This window comes from Aulostomus chinensis, chromosome 8, assembly GCF_037954235.1.
Source record: "Aulostomus chinensis isolate RoL2024-O1b breed Wild chromosome 8, RoL_Achi_v1.0, whole genome shotgun sequence".
NCBI lineage: Eukaryota > Metazoa > Chordata > Actinopteri > Syngnathiformes > Aulostomidae > Aulostomus > Aulostomus chinensis.
This window is the reverse complement of record NC_141327.1, coordinates 5088469-5105726: the sequence shown is the minus strand read 5'-3', so window position 1 is coordinate 5105726 and position 17258 is coordinate 5088469. Positions and strand designations below refer to the sequence as shown.

Sequence of the window (17258 nt, the reverse complement as noted above, 5' to 3'; positions counted from 1 at the left end):
TGTTTTATTCAACTATCTATTGTAATTTATATCAAAATGGAAGTTCTGTTTTATTTTAGTTCAGATTTTTGCTGTTGTTGTGTATGACCGACCTCAGTAAATGGAACTTTGACTCATTGAAAAAAAAAATCTTTTTGGCACTTTAAGATTTGTTTTTGAGTCCCCCTGAGCTGGAATGACGATCAGTTATGTAATGTTTGAGGATGGTATGTTGATGATAGAATAATTATTGACACGAATCACCGGTTGCTTCTGGCAGAATAACCGACCTCACCTTATATATGGTGAGTATTTTTTTCGGAGCAGTATCTTCAGAGGTAAAGTTGACGTAGGAGATGGTGTCCTCTTTCCTGGGAAGAACACAGGATGGTCACAACATGCGAGACATTTTTCCGTCACTGCGTACTTGAAAAGCAAACTGCAATTTTTGGGTGAAATAAAGATTTTTTTAAAAATGGGATTAAAACAATCCAAATGACAGGTACATGAACTAACAGCAGTCACAAAATTCTAGGACTTGGAGTAGTGGCACTTACACTGTTAGGGCCATTTTGATTTGAAACTGTACAGGGAGGCTCTTGGTCAGGGAGGCTCTGGTGGAGTTGGCATTATCACTGAGGATATAAAAGGTGTTACTTCTGCATGTTAAACACCAATTATGAAATGAATGTACACTACATACACTAATTAGATCCCTACCTTTTCCCACTAATGCCCACTGAAATTGTATCATTCCAGTCATGCTCAGTCAGGATGAAGAAAAAAGCTGTAAATGTGGCCTTGATTCCAGTTACGTGAGGGAAGTTGCAAGGGTTGTAAAAGTCAAAGTTTAAAGCTGTTAGTCACAGTTCTCAATTTCTTAAACTCTTTGTGTGTGTGTGTGTGGGGGGGGGGTGGTGGGTATGTGTGTTGAAAGTGCAATATCACTCACAGTTGAGTGGCTACGATACACAGGATGGCTGATGCTGCAGATGATTTTGTTGAAGACTTCGTCTCGATTGTCACAGATATGGAGTGTTGGCCTTGTGAACTGTCGTGAGAAAAAAAACAAGCCCTCGCTTGACTCTAGTTTTATACCTCTGATAAACTGAGCCAACATTTAGTTGCCCTTTCGGTCTCAACTTGACACACCCTGTCGCAGTTTCATTACCTGTTTCTCTTCTCCTTTTCTTGTGCAAAAATAGGAGAGCAGACGGAACGCAATGCAACACTTCACTCGTGTTATCAAAGCAGTTGAAAAGAAATATTGACAGTGATAAATATTTCAACTTGTTCACAGAAAAGTCTTTTTGTTTGTTTTTGTTTACTTCAGCACGCGCTTTGCAGTATCAAACCACGTAAGTTTACTTAAATATGTGCTTATTTTTCACATGGTGAATTTTTATAAGTAAATAAGGGCACTTCTGAGAATACTCAGTAGGATTTTCCTGAAAGGCTTAAAAAAATGGCATGGAAATGTGCAGGTAAAATAAGTACAAACCCTAAATTTAGGTGAGTTAGGAAGATGGATAACTGGTCAGATCAAGTCACATGAGTTACAAAAGAGAATACTTATGAGTTTTTGTCATGATGGTGCAGGAAGCAACCAAATGCAAAAGTTAAAACAGAAGTCCCACTGGGGGTCGATTATTTTCAGCAAGAACACAGTAACATGCAAAAAAGTATAAGAAATACACCAATGCGCTAAATGTACAATGTATACATAACATACACTACATATATATTTTTACAGTTTAAGCCAGCAACGGCATACACATTATACCCACAGGATATCCATCAACATTTTGATTCATTCATGCTCTTATTTCCACTTCTGTTGCACGCTCAGATATTGTGTCATCAGTGTTAAGGTGTTATGGGTTACAATTCCTCTTTGCTCTTCTTTAATTTGTTGTTGTTGTTGGTTTTTTTAAACATGAAATCTGTTAAATTAGTAGAGAGCCAACCTTCACAAAACATCAGTGAATAAGAAAATACACATTGGTAAAACACCAGAAATATAAAAGTACCCTGCTGCAAAATACGGCCCTGCCCTTTCACAGCTCGCATCTTCAAGTATGGTGTAGAACTGTTAGTGTACAGGTAGGGCAGCTAGCCCAAGCTTACAGGAGCAGCAACATGAGCGTGCATGCAGGCCGCAGGGGCACAAATAGATTTACAGCTATTAGCATCTAATGAGGACAGAACAAGAGGCAGTTCATCATAATTTCACTTATAGTCAAAGACTACCTTTTTTAAAGGTATAATCTACAATATGATTCGAGAAAAATGCTTGATTCTAAGCAGACTGTGATCAAAAATGGAAAAAATACATAAAAAAATCAATGGGCACTGACAGCTATAATCCAAATGCCATATATATATATATATATATATATATATGTAGTGTTCAAGTTGGATTCCCTGCGAATTTAAAATTGCAATATTACAATTAAGCATCTGACCAATCAGAGGGGTGCATCAGTGGTGCTTGTAGAGCTGCAGGTAGCAGAGAAAGAGCAGTCGCCTGTTGACACGTCCAAAAGACATCAAGAGTCAGGAGCGAGCAAAAGAAAGAAACAGACCAAATAAGAGGAAGCTGGTGCCTCACCGGAAGTTGTTTTTGTTGCTGAAATAAAAGTTTGTGGCACAAACACCTGAGCTGCTCCTCATTAGACAGGAGGCTCCGTCTCCAGTCCCTGTCTGGATGGGAGAATTCTTTTTTTTTCCAGCGGCCCTGATTATCATTCCTTGAATGTCTTGTAACATCCTATGCATTCACCTCTGATGAACAGGAGTGGTAAACTGACCAGTTGGGGGTCGTGTAATGATAGGCTAAGGGGGGGCTGGTGGTGGGAGGATGTCATCTCTGCTTTTCGCGGATGATGTGGTCCTCTTAGCTCATCAAGCCAAGACCTCCAGCTCTTGCTGGGACAGTTCGCAGCCGAATGTGACGCGGCTGGGATGAGAATCAGCACCTCCAAGTCTGAGGCCATGGTCCTCAGCTGGAAAAGGGTGGCCTGCCCACTCCGGGTTGGGGGGGAGGTCCTACCTCAGGTGGAGAAGTTTAAGTATCACCGGATCTTGTTCACGAGTGAGAGTAGGATGGAACAGGAGATTGACAGGCTGATTGGGGAGGTGTCCTCAGTGATGCGGGTACTAAACAGGCCGTTGTGGTGAAGAGGGAGCTTAGCCAAAAGGCGAGGCTCTCGATTTACCGGTCAATCTACGTTCCAACCCTCACAGATGGTCATGAGCTCTGGGTAATGACCGAAAGAACAAGATCACGAATACAAGCGGCCAAAATGAGTTTCCTCCGCAGGGTGGCTGGGCTCTCCCTTAGAGATAGGGTGAGAAGCTCAGTCATTCGGGAGGGGCTCAGAGTAGAGCTGCTGCTCCTCCATGTCGAGAGGAGTCAGTGGAGGTGGTTCGGGCATCTGGTGAGGATGCCTCCTGGACGTCTCCCTTGGGAGGTTTTCCAGGCATGCCCAACTGGGGGGAGGCTTGGGGTCGACCCAGGACACGCTGGAGGGATCATATCTCTCGGCCGACCTGGGAACGCCTCGGGATTCCCCCGGAAGAGCTGGTGGAAGTGGCTGGGGAGAGGGCAGTCTGGGCTTCCTCTCTGAGGCTGCTGCCTCTGTGACTCAGACCCGGATAAGCGGAGGACGACGACGACAATATTGATAGGCAATTAACTTTAGCCAAGTTTATTTACCGTTGGTGAATTTAGTTAATAACGCAGTCAGCTTTTGAGGAGAAGGAGACATACTGATTGAAAAATTTTGCTAAGGCCCCAGTTTGGTCAGGAGCGGCCCTGCCTAAAATATAGTTTACTGACTCCAACGTTGCACATTTCACCACCATATTAACATCTAACATAATCACAAGTAAGACGCATGACCAAATCACTCATTAATGTGACAAAATAAACCGGTTGCAACTTTCTTTCATGATGCACCTACAGGTAGATCTTTATTCTGGTTAACACTGCTGCTCTGGGCCAGAGGAAAGTTTGGTTGTGTGTGAAATGATATGGGTGCCACTGAAATAAAGAGCAAAGCACATGATGAACAGCTCCACACTGGGACGTTTCTCTAAAGCTGTAGTTTCAGTCACCTTTATGAGAGTCATCCTGGAGAAGGAGAGGCCTGAAGGACAGTAGAGGGTGAGGTTGGTGTTGTAGGAGTCGTCACCATGGTTGGACAACGTAATCGTCATGGAAAGGTAGTTATTCTCTGCCACCAATAATGTTGAGGTCCTAAAAAGACAACAGTTTTGAAGCTGGGCCATACTCCGTGAAAATTGCATTGGTTTTCTGCAATGTGTTTCATACATACGTGAAGTTGAAATCCACCTCCAGATCAGCAATACAGGTGTCATTTTTTCTACATTCCTTTTTAAAGGGAACCTGCAACACAAGGGATTTCTGTTCATCTCACGTGTAACACCGATCAGATCAGGCCAGGAAATACAGCCCAATGAAGCTACACACGATACCTTTGGAACATATGTAATATCATACAATATCAAAAAATAAAAACAAGGTAGGTTTTTGTAATTGTGAGACTTCAGACAAGTTCAAGTAGAACAGCATTTACAATCAGAACCACTGGGACTGAAGATGATGTGACTGAAACGTGACATACGCTGAGCTGCTAAAAGGGCAAAGATGAGCGGGCGCATTTCCTTACATACCTCAATGGCAGCTTGTGTCCTTGCGTCGATGTTCAGAGTAGCACTCGCATCCTCACCGTCGACTTGCGAAAAGTTTAATTTGATGCAGATGGGTGATAATGTGTGTATCACACATTTCTGTGAGAAAAAATGAATCATTTTCCAATTCTTCAACAATAATTACTCAGAAGAAAATACAGGTTTGTCTTCAACATAAAGCCAACATTTTAAATCTATATCAGGGTTATCAATAATAGTCATTATAGGGTTGTTTTTTTTAACAAAAAACTGAATTGTTCGTCTTATTAGCTTAAAATATGTTTCCTTCCTGCAGTACATGTGGGAGAGAATACAGTACAATTATGATCGGTGCAGCAGTGAGTGGTTGCCTCTATCTACAGTACAGATCAGGTACATGTGAGGGCGATGCTAAAAACCTCCATACAGGCAGGTAGACAGTGTAGTTGAAGCAGGTCTCTTTGTCCTGCAGCTCATAGGTCGAGGTAAGACTCCTGGCCTTCCTGCCGGTTTCACTGAAGAAACCTCGAGATGTTTGTCTCATCAGATCCACATCCAGCGTGTATGAAATGTTCAGCCCCAAGTTCATTGCCTCTGCGAAGACAACCAGCAGTATTCAATGTGTTCATAGCAAAGTTATTGTTTTTTTATCTATTTATTAATTCATCATTATGAGAATGAGTTCCGGAGGCTCCAACCTGCGTTGCTGTTCGTTGCTTCAATCATGTCAAAGCAGGCCGTTAAGGTAATCATCGGTAAATGGATGTCAGTGCTGCTCAAGCAGTCAAATTTCTCAGTGTTTATCTCCGCCGGGTGAAAAAAGAGACGAGCTGTGACATTGAAGACGGGCCTGGACCTGGAAGATATTGATTAAATAGATTGAAAATGGATTTTTAGAAGTTGGAAACAATGGTTTTTTGGAAGAACTATTATAAACCAGCAATGCAACACCGACCACGGATGAACTTGTTGGAGACAGAAACGATTTTTTTTCTGTTGTACAGGAGACAATTGCCAGTTCTCGCTCTCTCTACAGCTCCTTTCACCATTTGACTACAATCCTGATCATATTTATTAACCAGAGGACTGATGGAGAGCACACACCTCCATCGAGGCCAGACAAACCCAATGTAGAACCAACGACCATGAGCGGGCGACCCAAACTACTTTGTGACACCCCAGAAAATATGACCAGCGCTGTTTGTTTGTCTGCCTGTTAACAGGATTACATACAAAATATGAAGCTGATTTTCACTAAACATAATGAAGGGGTGGAGCCAAGAGAACCTGTTAAATTGTGGGGCAGATCTGATCTTTATGAGTCTGAATCCTTTCAACACCAACTATTTGTTCACTGCTTAATGGTTTTAGTCTTTTTTTTTCAGCAGAAATGTCAAACTCGCTGGTTTAAGACTCTTCAACAGAGGGATTTGCTGCTTTTTGAAACAGAAAATGAAGAATTTTGGGGTTTCAGACTTTTAAATGGACAAAAGAAGTTATTTGAACACATCAGTTGGGGCTCAAGGAGCGGCATGGCTCACAGGTAGAGTGGCCGTCTAGCAACCAAAGGGTCGCTGGTTTGATCCTCACTTCCCTCAGTGACCATGTCCAAGTACCCACAGTACAAGATACTGTGCCCTGAGTTGCTCCTGATGACCCTGTGATGGCTTGGCGACCCATCCAGGGTGAACCCCGCCTCTTGCCCTGTAAGCCCCCCCTGCCCCCGCCCACACCCATAACAGATGGATGGATGGAGGACAGTTTGGGCAATATGGGAAATTATGCTGAGCATTTTTCAAATTTATTGACATTTACTAACTGATTTATACATCAGCCTAAAAATTATTGAGTCGATAAATCAGTGATGAGAATGATCTTTGGTTTCAGCTCTCCTTAGCTTCATACATACAGATTTGATACCTCAAGACAACAGCTGTGCCATATGATCCGATCACAATATCAGGGAGGCCATCCTCTCCAAGGTCCATGTCCCCATTGATGGCCTGTCCAAAGAATCTCAGGCCAGAGGATATTTCCTTTCCCATGATTCTCTGGAATCACAGAAATAATGCATGACTGATCGTACACATATTCACTGATGAAGGTGAGACAGATGAAGGCTTCAGAATGGAAAGACCCAAACAAAACCCTTGGTGGTTAAGAGGCGAGATCGATGGTTCTGTTCATGTTCTCAAGCTTCAAGCGTTCTCTGCGGCACTACACCGGTGTGGAAATGTAATCTTTGTGAACAAAGAGACAGTCATGGAGACCTGTCAAACAACCAGTCACCGTTTTCCAAATCTGAAGCAGACTGTAATGTCTGAAAACGTTCAGAATTGTGTCCTGTTGGACTTCGTTAAGTTACGCACTGCAAGTGTTATGTTACTGTGCCTTTAAGGTTTTCACAAGGTGTATGTGTGCGGGAGTTGAGTAAACGGATGGAAGCGAGCTACATGGTGTGGTCATTGAGTCCAACAACAAACACAACACAAACCAAGAGTTATATATCTCACCTGACTGAAAGTGCCACATATCCCACTGTGTCTGTCACCCAGGTAGATGTACACAACCCCCCTGCTCTCATCCTCAAGAGGGGCACCAACTGCAACATCTCGGAGTCCATCTCCATTCAGATCTTCTAGACTAGCTATACTAGAGCCAAATCTACCCATGGAGGGTGCGGTCACATTCAGTTCACTTTTCAGCTGCATCTGTGGCAAATAAACAATTAATGAGTTCATTGTCTCCCAGTAACTTCATGCACTTCCACGCACTGTCGCAGGTGTCTCAGCTCACCTTCTCAGTCAGCGTGTAGATGTAGATCCGTCCCTCTGTCTTCTCCTGAGAGAGGTAAAACATTGGCGCTCCCACCAGCAGGAAATCAATGTTACCATCTGAGTCGATGTCTACTGAGCACAGCTCTGCCCCAAAGTAGGAGCCAATCTGAACATGGGAGGGACGAACGTTTGATCAGATCAATGAAAAAGACGGGTATCCTCAGCCTGTTTTAGGAAGACCCACTGGAATGTACAAAAGGAAACGCAAAATGGCGCTTGTATCTTCAAAGTAAGACAGGTACCAGTACACAAACCACGAAAGTGTCTAGTTTCTTCTCTGAAACCACCAAAGTCATCTGCCTCTGCTCTATTTCCTGCAGCATTTTGTGCCGCTAAATACTATTTCTTAGCAACAAGCCAAACCAGAGAGCGGCAACCTGTTCCAAGAAGCAGTTTAACTTAGCTTTCTTTCATCGGCAGCTTTATCTAAACCCGTTGGGGTTTTTTTCAACTACCGAGCCACTTTGTCACAGATAAAGACAGATGCAGAAACTCTTCTGACAAAAAGATATGTTTACCAACCTGGGCCCCATCAAGTCTTTGAACTACGCTCCAGTTGTTGCTGTCGTGGCTGAAAACTACAACCTGCCCCCTGTGCTCATACCTTGGTGCACCCGTGAAGTACAGGGCAGTGTTGTTCATCTTGCCGACAGATACGGAGTATCCTGCAAAAACAGCAGTCACAGAACAACAGAATTTCATGTCATGGTCACAGGGCAGCAAACAGGGGTGTCTACACCAACTGACTGAGGCTGAGATAATCTGCCACGGAGGTCTGGCTTGGTATCAGCAGATACCAGCCAGGTCACTGACACGCTTAGACTTTTTGTTTGATTGTTTGGAGATCTCAAATCTGATCCGGATCAAATTGTTGATCCTAGATCTTCAAGACTCTTTTAGGCCACTGGCAGGATATTGCTATGAGTGATATTTTCATTTTCATGTTTGTGATACAAGAAATGAGCTCCAGAAGACAGGTCATGTTCCAGAAGACCTATTTTTGATGGTTTGGAAGAAAGTTTATCTCTTGTAATTTATAATCGGACTTGATGATATTATATTCATATTTTTTTATCCACATCACCTCCTTGGTGGAGCTGTGTGCTTGCTGAGTGCTTAGCTGACCTTGTTCAACAGTTTTTTTGTGATTAAATGATAATTTCATGAGCTATTTTGTTTGTGCATTTGTTTTTGTTTTTTGTGTTCGTCTCTATATAATAGTTTTCTTTAATCAAGTTTGCAAAATTAAAAAAAAAAAAAAAAAAAAAGATCAGTCAAGATACACTCAGGACATGACCCCAAGCATCATTTTACCAGAGTTCGACTCCACATGTACACAGGTACCACCTAAACTCATTCAAGAACGCTACAGCCTTTCACGGAGGAGCGAATCGTCCGCTAAGAAAGAAACATGACATTCAGTGTACCCAGGTAGGAGTCCATCTGCATGAATGGATCTTCAATCTGCCTCTCCGTTTCTTTGTGAAGCTCATAGAGAGAGCCCCTCCAGCTGTTCGACCCCACGGAGCCCAGAATCAGAGTGTCCTTTCAACAGAGGGTGAAGATGTGGTTAGAGCACAGCTGCAGTAGACCCCCGAGAACCAGGAAAGCGTTATCAAAGTCATCCATTTCACCTTGGTCTCCTTACGAGGGAAGGGATGTTCAGGGATGTTTTCTGTGTTAGAATATCACATACGGGCAAGGGCAAGGAAGCCAAAACTGGCTCCTTTTGTTTGAAAAACTGACGATTCACTTCTCTCTTACTTGCTTATAATGGGATTAAATCTAGAACAGTAACGCCTGGGGATTTTCACCCTCAAGGTTCTTGTCATGTCATTTTACAGGGTCCCTCATGGTTCCTTTTTTTAATTTAATGTGACTTTGCATTTTAGGAAATTAAAGAAGATGACTTCAGCTTGGCATTAAGTGTTGTACTTTAATATATTTTGATGAAAACTATATTTTATCAGGAGTATTATATCAGGTAAAATATACCTGGCATGAGTGACAGTGGTACTAGTTCTAACGTGAGTGTTCTAGGGTTCATAAAAGAGTAGCACAGTTCAGTCTAATTTATTTTTATCCATCAGTTCGGTTTTGTATCCTCAAAGTTGACACTATCATAAACAGATAGTGTATGATAACCAAATTAAAACGTTTCTCTTTTTCATTTCTAATGTGTGTATTTGTAAAATTGGTTAATGAACTGCTTTGTCCATCCATTTTCTAAATCACTTATCCAATAAAGGTCGTGAGGGGCGGAGGGCTGGAGCCTATCCCAGCTGACATTGGGCGAGGGGAGGGGTTCGCCCTGGATGGGTCGCTGTCACAGGGCCATCAGGAGCATTTATGGGCTCAGTATCTTGCTCAAGGATACTTGGACCTGGTCACCGGGGGCAGTGAGAATCGAACCAGCGACCCTTCAGTTGTTGGACGGCCACTCTACCACTAAACCATGCCGCCCCTGAACGACTTTGTATGTGTGTGAAATTGATCATCCAATTGCCAAAACCCCCCCAATTATTGCACATATATGTTAATCTTCATATCTCACATTTCATAAATGCAGAATCATTTTAGCAGTCAGTTAAGCATAATTTCATCTTTGCTGCTACTTTGTGATGAGTGTTAGGTGTGAGAACTACCAGAGGTGTGAAAATCAACAGCTCTCAGCGCATCTATAAATAACTCATAAATATGATAGGAAAAAAACAAGTCATCCATTACCTCATTTCGGGCAGGGCAGGTCACACAGTGAACATACAGGATATTCTGAATATCTGCTGACAAAGTTCTCCTCATCTGGCTCAGAGTTGCATTTTTCTTTTTTTCTTTTTATAAATCTAAGTTGTCTTGCTGCACTTTTCCCTCCTGACTATTCTGGCTGCCTCTTTCACATTTGTAAGGCGCAACTCGGCTTGTAGCTCTGCAGCCGAACTTGTTGACACCTTTTTGTGCCTGAGCAAGCTTCAGTGCAACATATGGTACGGTCACGTGGTTGAAAAGAGACTAGGTGTCACATTCCCCAGCTTCCATCATTAGGTTGCATATCTTTATATCACAAAAACAGTACAGACAATATGGGATTTATATATAATTATATTGTTTCCATATACAGCATATATATGTGTGTGTGTGTGTGTGTGTGTGTGTGTGTGTGTGTGTGTGTGTTATTACTTAATATGTTATAAATGTCAAATTGCATTATTTTACAAGAAGAAACTGACTGATACTTCATGCCCCAGTGGATTCCTTTCTGAGCACCAGTCTATAGTCTAGATGGCGTCTTGCTCTTGCTCTTTGCCCAGAACATCTAAACTTGCAGCAAAATGGAATGTCATGGCTGAAGCCAGGCTGAACGGCGCCCGGTGTGGCTGCGGCTCTTCAAAATCCCTGCTGGAGCAACACTGTCCGACCACGATTTAGCGTTTCGTCGTCATCTACATTGTCTCTGCTAGAGATGTTTGAAAATGTCCGGTCTAACTCACCTCGTAGTAGACGGCACTGAATCCACTCTGGGACATTTCCTCTGTCATGTCTCCTGCTCTGGACACTTTGGAGCCTAAACGTGAAAAAACAAACAAAAAAACAACAACAACAACCCAAAACTTACGTAAGCTTTGACTGCAGAGACAAATAATATGTGTTGTTGTAGCATTGTTGCGAAGAAGATGTATCACCTTCCATTTTAAAGATCTTCTTCTGAAAGTTTTCAAGTATTCCTGTGAGTCCATCATAGTTCTCAATTCTGAAGGTGTTATTTTCCTTTGGTTCTGACGCAATGGTCTTAACTTTATCCAGGCTCAAAATGTTGACCTGAAACCAGAGAGAATTTTTTTTTAACTTATCTCAAGTTGGACCTCAGCCAATCGATAAACCGACTTGAGAGCATTAGTGGACTCCAATCTACCGTCAGTCACTAAAGTGAATGAACGACTGTCTGTTCTCTGTGAGGCATGAACTGTCACAGGGAGAGCAGGCACGCAGTTGTTTTAGCTGAAGCAGGAATGATTCTCTGACAGGTTTGGTTTTTTTCCGCACCACTACAACAGAGTACTGAGACTGCCTACCCCAATGACAAATCGGATGATGTTTTTTTCATCGTAAGCTTGAATGATGTTGTTGTTGTCACTGTCGCTGGGATCACCGTCTGTTATCAGAACCAGAACTTTGGTTGGATCAGGAGAAGCACCCGCATCTTTGTTCTCAAATAAGTTTTTCCTGGAAAACAAAAGGAATCAGGTGAAGGTTTTACACAGAACCGTTTACTTGTTTACCGCAGCGTGTGTTACACTGTGATTTCCTGGGAACTCGTGGAGCAATGGGATAACAATTTAAATCATTTAAACAAAAGAAAAAATGACACTGAAAAGAATTTGTAAGTCGATATGGGGAACTGATTCACAAAACTAGAAAATAGGCTATTTGGTGTATGCCTTGATCTATGACTTGAAAAGGTGCTGCAGACTGTGACAGTTTTCACCCGCTTGGCTCTTCCTCTCAATGTACCAAATGGTTTGCTTCACTCACATTGGAATACCAATGTAAAACATTATATTTTTAAAAATGAAGTTTTATTTCAATATGTTTGCATTACAGTTACAGAACCTCAAATTTTACCTGAACATTGTATTTGTCATAACACCCCCCCATCTCTGCAAGCTGCCACACTGCACTAGTATTCTGTTTTTTATATATATATATATATATATATATATATATATATATATATATATATATATATATATATATATACACACACACACACACACACACACACACACGGCAAAAGAGAGAGAGAGAGGGCAGAGCAACAGAGCTACAGAGAGAGATATTATTCATGATCCATAAAACATTTTAAAAATAATGTTCCTTGAAGTTTGTATGTTTTTCCCATACATTTTTTTTTTTACACATACATGTTTTTGAAAATCTCTTTTCCTAGACAGACAGGAAACCAGACATGGTTTCTTCATTGATTTTGATTTTCAAAAATGGGATATTTTTTAAAATGTCACAAAAGTTTTTAAAAAAAAAAGTCTTATAGTGTCCTGCGATGACACTCTAGGATTAAAAATTTAAATATCCGAGTATTTTAATGAGTGCCGATAAAGGGTTACAGGTTCCTTTTTCAAATCAAGCCTTTGTTTATGGTGATATTTTGAGCATATGATGGAGCGTTTATCAAAATCACACCTCTGTGGAACGCGCCTATCTTATTGTGACATCTCATTTCCTGGAAGCTGCGTCTTCAGAGGAATTGGAAACTGAGACATTGCAGGTTGAAATATGCCCTGAACACATGACATACTTACAGCACAAATTCAAGGGCTCGGTGGGTGTTGGTGAGCGTGTTCAGGTGAGATTCCTTCCGAAGCTTTTCAAAAGCTGTGCCACTTTGATAGTCATTAAAGTCAAAAACTCCCCTGAAAGTTGTAGCGAACTGAACTGCTGCAAACTGGAAAAAAAACATAGCTGGTAACGCAGTAATTATATCACAAACGCTCACAGATATTTACCACATGTGTGCTAACACAACTCATTCAACTGACCTGAATTGATGTATTCTTGAGGTTGTTCATGATGTCTTCGATGAAGTATTTATTTTTATCAAAGTCAACCTCGTTCATACTCTTCGATCCATCAAAAAGAAAGACGAGGTCGACTATCTTTTTTGTGCATTCTGAGTGAAAACATCAGTGAGTGGTTAATCAGAGGTTCCTTGTCACAGCAGAGACATTGAGGGATACTGATGCTCTCACCTTGAAAACCTGGTTTGAAAGAAGAGATTTCCTGGAGATCAGAGGTCATCTTGTAGCACACACTGTTCAGATAAGAGTTTTTGTAACACTTGTGTGCTACACTTGGACTGCAAACCTACAACAGACCGCACTGTTCATGACTTTATCTTAAATGTTATTGAAGATCAAGATGTCCTTGCTTTCTTTTATTGGACGGACCAAATCACCACCGGTTACATCACACGGAGACGTCAGCTGATGTCGCTGCATTTTTAGTTACATCAAATCATTATTATGTCAAAACTTAGTCACATACATGGATAAAGGTTAATGTTTAGTTTAATGTCAGAGCGCAGACTCAAGTATAATTGACCATTTATTAACACTCTTAGTAAACCTTCATTCTGAAGCGAGGAACAACAGCTCAAGTTTTCTCACAAATCTTTGCAACAACTCATGAAGTCAACATGAGTACATTAAGAAAAGGATTATTGGATCTTTTCTCTTAAAATTAAGTCAAGATTACGTTAGTATTACTACTAGTTAACTAAGCATTCAGAAACCATGATTGTACCCTTGTTGTAAGGTCACACCATTATTCTCATTTATTATTCATCCATCCATTTTCTACTGCTTATCCTGTTATGAGTTGCAGGGGGCTGGAGCCTATCCCAGCAGCCTTCAGGTGAGAGGCGGGGTTCACCCTGGACGGGTCACCAGTCCATCACAGGACCAACACATAGAGACAGACAACCATTCACACTCACAGCCACGCCTACGGTCAGTTCAGAGTATCAATCAGCCTAGTTCCCAATTGAATGTCTTTGGACTGTGGGAGGAAGCTGGAGTACCAGGAGAGAACCCACACAGGAACAGGGAGAACATGGAGACTCTATACAGAAAGACCCCGTGCCCGAGCCGGGACTCGAACCCGGAACCTTCTTCTTGCTGTGCTGACCACTGCACCACCGTCACCATTGTTATTATTAACATTATCAAAAATAGATTGTAATTCTTCAACAATAACTTACATAAGTAGAACTACAACTATTAAGTGGAAAGAAAAAAAAGTCAAAATAAAAAAATCCAAGAGGAAAAATGAATGGACGCCAACTCATTAAATGTAGCTTAATGAGGATGCCATCATATATTTTAGCCTGCAAAAACTGACATGAGGTTGCCGCAGGAGGTAGAGAAGACAAAGGCCAAGAAGAAGAAGAATAGAATTGCTTACAGTGAACTGTGAGTGCATGGAGTTGACAGCTATCGAGAGTCCAAGATGCTTGACTGGGATGGTTTTGTCTCTGTCAGCAAGTTCTGTGTCAGGAGAATGTAATCATTATCTTTCAACACAGCTAGAAATGTTGCCATCTCTGTTTCTAGACTTTAACTTTATCATAACATTCTGAATTCAGCACAGCTGTGCCTTTACCTTCACGGTTGAAGCAGACGTTTTGGTATTTGTCATGTTTGCATATCCCCCCTGATCCATTTCGCTGCAGAGGTGCAGTGACAATGATCCTGTGGATGATGTAATGATTACGTGACAGAACAGTTTCAACTAAAACAACAGTGTTATATCCCTTTGATAACAGGAGGAACTTGCGCTGCAGTGATAAATAACAGCTCCAATATGACAGAACTGCAGCAGACTTACCCTTTGCTTTTGCCGGCAATGAACTGAAACACTTTGTATCCGAAGAAATCCCTTCGTTCACCGTTATAAACGACAGGGTTTGTCACGTCAATATTGAATGACAAAGACACAGGGATGGCTGCCATTGGAGAAAAGAAAAGAAAAAAAAACATCTGAGAAGGTGAATTGAATGCATGTAATTGTGCCAAATGAAGTGTCCGCCTGGTTCTTTCTGTACAAAAAGCTTCATAGAATTTAAGTTATTTGTGAAATTTCCATCGAATTTGGTAAACTTCCAGTTAAAGAGTTACTGAATGGGCTCTGATGGGGTTTTTTTCTGCAGATAGGATAGGATCATTGCTATAGTTGTGTTATCAAATCTCTCACTAGAAAATAAATGAATTAAGTGTTTTTCCTTTGATTCATCCCAAATGACTCAGACATGGCAACAGTGATGGTGTCCCTGAGGTGTCCCCTCGAGTCCCAGGTCATGCATGTCGACCTGATAGTCGATGGGCAACTCTTGATCATTTTGAGTTTGACTTTTAGACGAATATGACCTCCAATTCCCTCATGGCTGAAGAAATCTTAACATAAAAAAACCTATGATCACAATAATTATGTCTCATCCATCCATTGTCTTTTGCTTATTCCTGTTAAGGGTCGCGGGGGGGGGGGTGGAGCCTATCCCAGCAGCTTTTGGGCAAGAGGTGGGGTTCACCCTGGACAGGTCGCCAGTCCATCACAGGGCCAACACAGAGAGACAGACAACCATTCACAGTCACAGTCACACCTACGGTCAATTTAGAGTATCAATCAGCCTCGTCCCCTCTTGATGTCTTTGGACTGTGGGAGGAAGCTGGAGTACCAGAGAGAACCCACACAGGAACAGGGAGAACAACACACAGAGAGATCCTGTGTCCGAGCCGGGACTCGAACCCAGAACCTTCTTGCTGTGAGGCGACAGTGCTGACCACTGCACCACTGTGCTGCCAATCAAAATTGTGTGAAATTCAAAATTTTAAAGATCAGTCAGCAATTTACCATTGGCTTCAGAGGAATACAGCATCTTTTGGGGAAATATTATCCACACACACCCCTCCCCCCCCCCCCCCCCCCCAAGAGTCAGCTGACAGGATGGACACCATTCTTTTCTCTGTGTGCGAGACCTTCGGCTGACTGCTAGTTATTTTAGCATCAGTGGTCTAACTATCATGTTTATAGATCACTTTGAAAATTACACTTTGACAACTAGTTCCTGTAATTTGACCACAAAAAAAAAAGAGAACCAAATGATATTGATTTGCCTTATTGCCAAAACATATACAGCTTCACTGATCAAAAGCAGAAATGACACAATCAAAAAAAGGTTACATTATAACATTGGTTTTTGACAAACAAGCACACCCATACATATGAAAGCTTTAATAGCTTACGATATGTTTGCTTACATGTATTCTTTTACTAATTTTTGTTGGTTTCTTCAAAGCTGTGCTTATAGATGCTCTTTTTCAAATTAGCATTTGATTAAATTGTTTGTCATTTAAAAGAACGACCATAAAAGAGCAAGCTGGCTTTCCATGCAGCGGGCGGTTTGGCGAATGCTAATATTAGCACCACTACTGCCACGTGTAAAAACTGAACTTTGACTTGATGTGTCAAACCATTTTAACATTATGACGATATTTGCCACTGCTCTGTTTTAGTTTTTTGGGTTTTTGTTGTTTTTTTTTAAGAAAAAGGCAAACGTGTCCTGCTACATATTATTATCATTATGTACTGTTCTCAGGATTTAGTGCATGATGGAACTGAACAGACATGTAAAACTCAATTCCCTTTTCCTTTGTCAGAATGTCTCCAGAGACTCGCAGGTTCGAGTAGAGGCAGCTGGAGTGAAAGTCTGGTCTTCTCAGGAAGCAGCATGAACCGTTAAAACTGCTCAAAACCTCTTGAACCTGCCTTGGCTTCCTGAGCTTTTGAGCTCAGCATCTTATTTTCTATCCTTTTTTTCTTTTTTTTTAATGAAGAGGCAGTTGATGCTTCATATGTGGTGAAGAGAATGTGAAGATATTTGTAAATAATAAGTGATAAAATATCATTACATGATTTATTTTTAGAGAAGGTTATCCATATTCCTTTAGTATACCCCCCAAATTCTAAATCTTTTAGAGGTTCTTTCTCCATTTTTCCTTTTTTAAATCATCATCATCATTTTGTAAATGACTCATTTGGAAGCAAGGACTTACCAACAGCCACCATGCAGGCGAGGAGGAAGCTGCCATGCTGCTTAAACATCTTTCATAAATCCTCTTCAAGACAAAGGCAAAATGGTGGTGTCAGTTGAAAAGTAAGCGTGTGACATTTCCTGCT

General features: G+C 41.5%; 1 protein-coding gene across 3 annotated transcripts in view; it reads right to left on the bottom strand.

The window, feature by feature from the left end:
- LOC147256883 (integrin alpha-L) overlaps nucleotides 1-17258 on the bottom strand; it is a 20416-nt gene extending 3158 nt beyond the window's left edge. For 2 of the 3 annotated variants that reach the window (XM_086210532.1, XM_086210533.1), the window contains exons 1-24: nucleotides 17135-17258; nucleotides 14910-15027; nucleotides 14685-14773; nucleotides 14487-14569; nucleotides 13274-13388; nucleotides 13064-13194; nucleotides 12827-12969; nucleotides 11582-11732; nucleotides 11192-11327; nucleotides 11000-11073; nucleotides 8939-9056; nucleotides 8034-8176; nucleotides 7471-7617; nucleotides 7188-7385; nucleotides 6595-6725; nucleotides 5373-5530; nucleotides 5102-5268; nucleotides 4678-4794; nucleotides 4320-4390; nucleotides 4099-4240; nucleotides 932-1030; nucleotides 700-779; nucleotides 537-614; nucleotides 275-350 (exon numbers count right to left, since the gene is read on the bottom strand). In XM_086210532.1, coding sequence (XP_086066658.1) covers nucleotides 275-350; nucleotides 537-614; nucleotides 700-779; nucleotides 932-1030; nucleotides 4099-4240; nucleotides 4320-4390; nucleotides 4678-4794; nucleotides 5102-5268; nucleotides 5373-5530; nucleotides 6595-6725; nucleotides 7188-7385; nucleotides 7471-7617; nucleotides 8034-8176; nucleotides 8939-9056; nucleotides 11000-11073; nucleotides 11192-11327; nucleotides 11582-11732; nucleotides 12827-12969; nucleotides 13064-13194; nucleotides 13274-13388; nucleotides 14487-14569; nucleotides 14685-14773; nucleotides 14910-15027; nucleotides 17135-17183 — 2814 coding nt within the window. In that variant the 5' untranslated portion in view covers nucleotides 17184-17258. Of the gene's footprint in view, nucleotides 1-274; nucleotides 351-536; nucleotides 615-699; nucleotides 780-931; nucleotides 1031-4098; nucleotides 4241-4319; nucleotides 4391-4677; nucleotides 4795-5101; nucleotides 5269-5372; nucleotides 5531-6594; nucleotides 6726-7187; nucleotides 7386-7470; nucleotides 7618-8033; nucleotides 8177-8938; nucleotides 9057-10999; nucleotides 11074-11191; nucleotides 11328-11581; nucleotides 11733-12826; nucleotides 12970-13063; nucleotides 13195-13273; nucleotides 13389-14486; nucleotides 14570-14684; nucleotides 14774-14909; nucleotides 15028-17134 lie in introns of those variants that run through there. The other variant, XM_086210534.1, reaches the window with a different exon arrangement.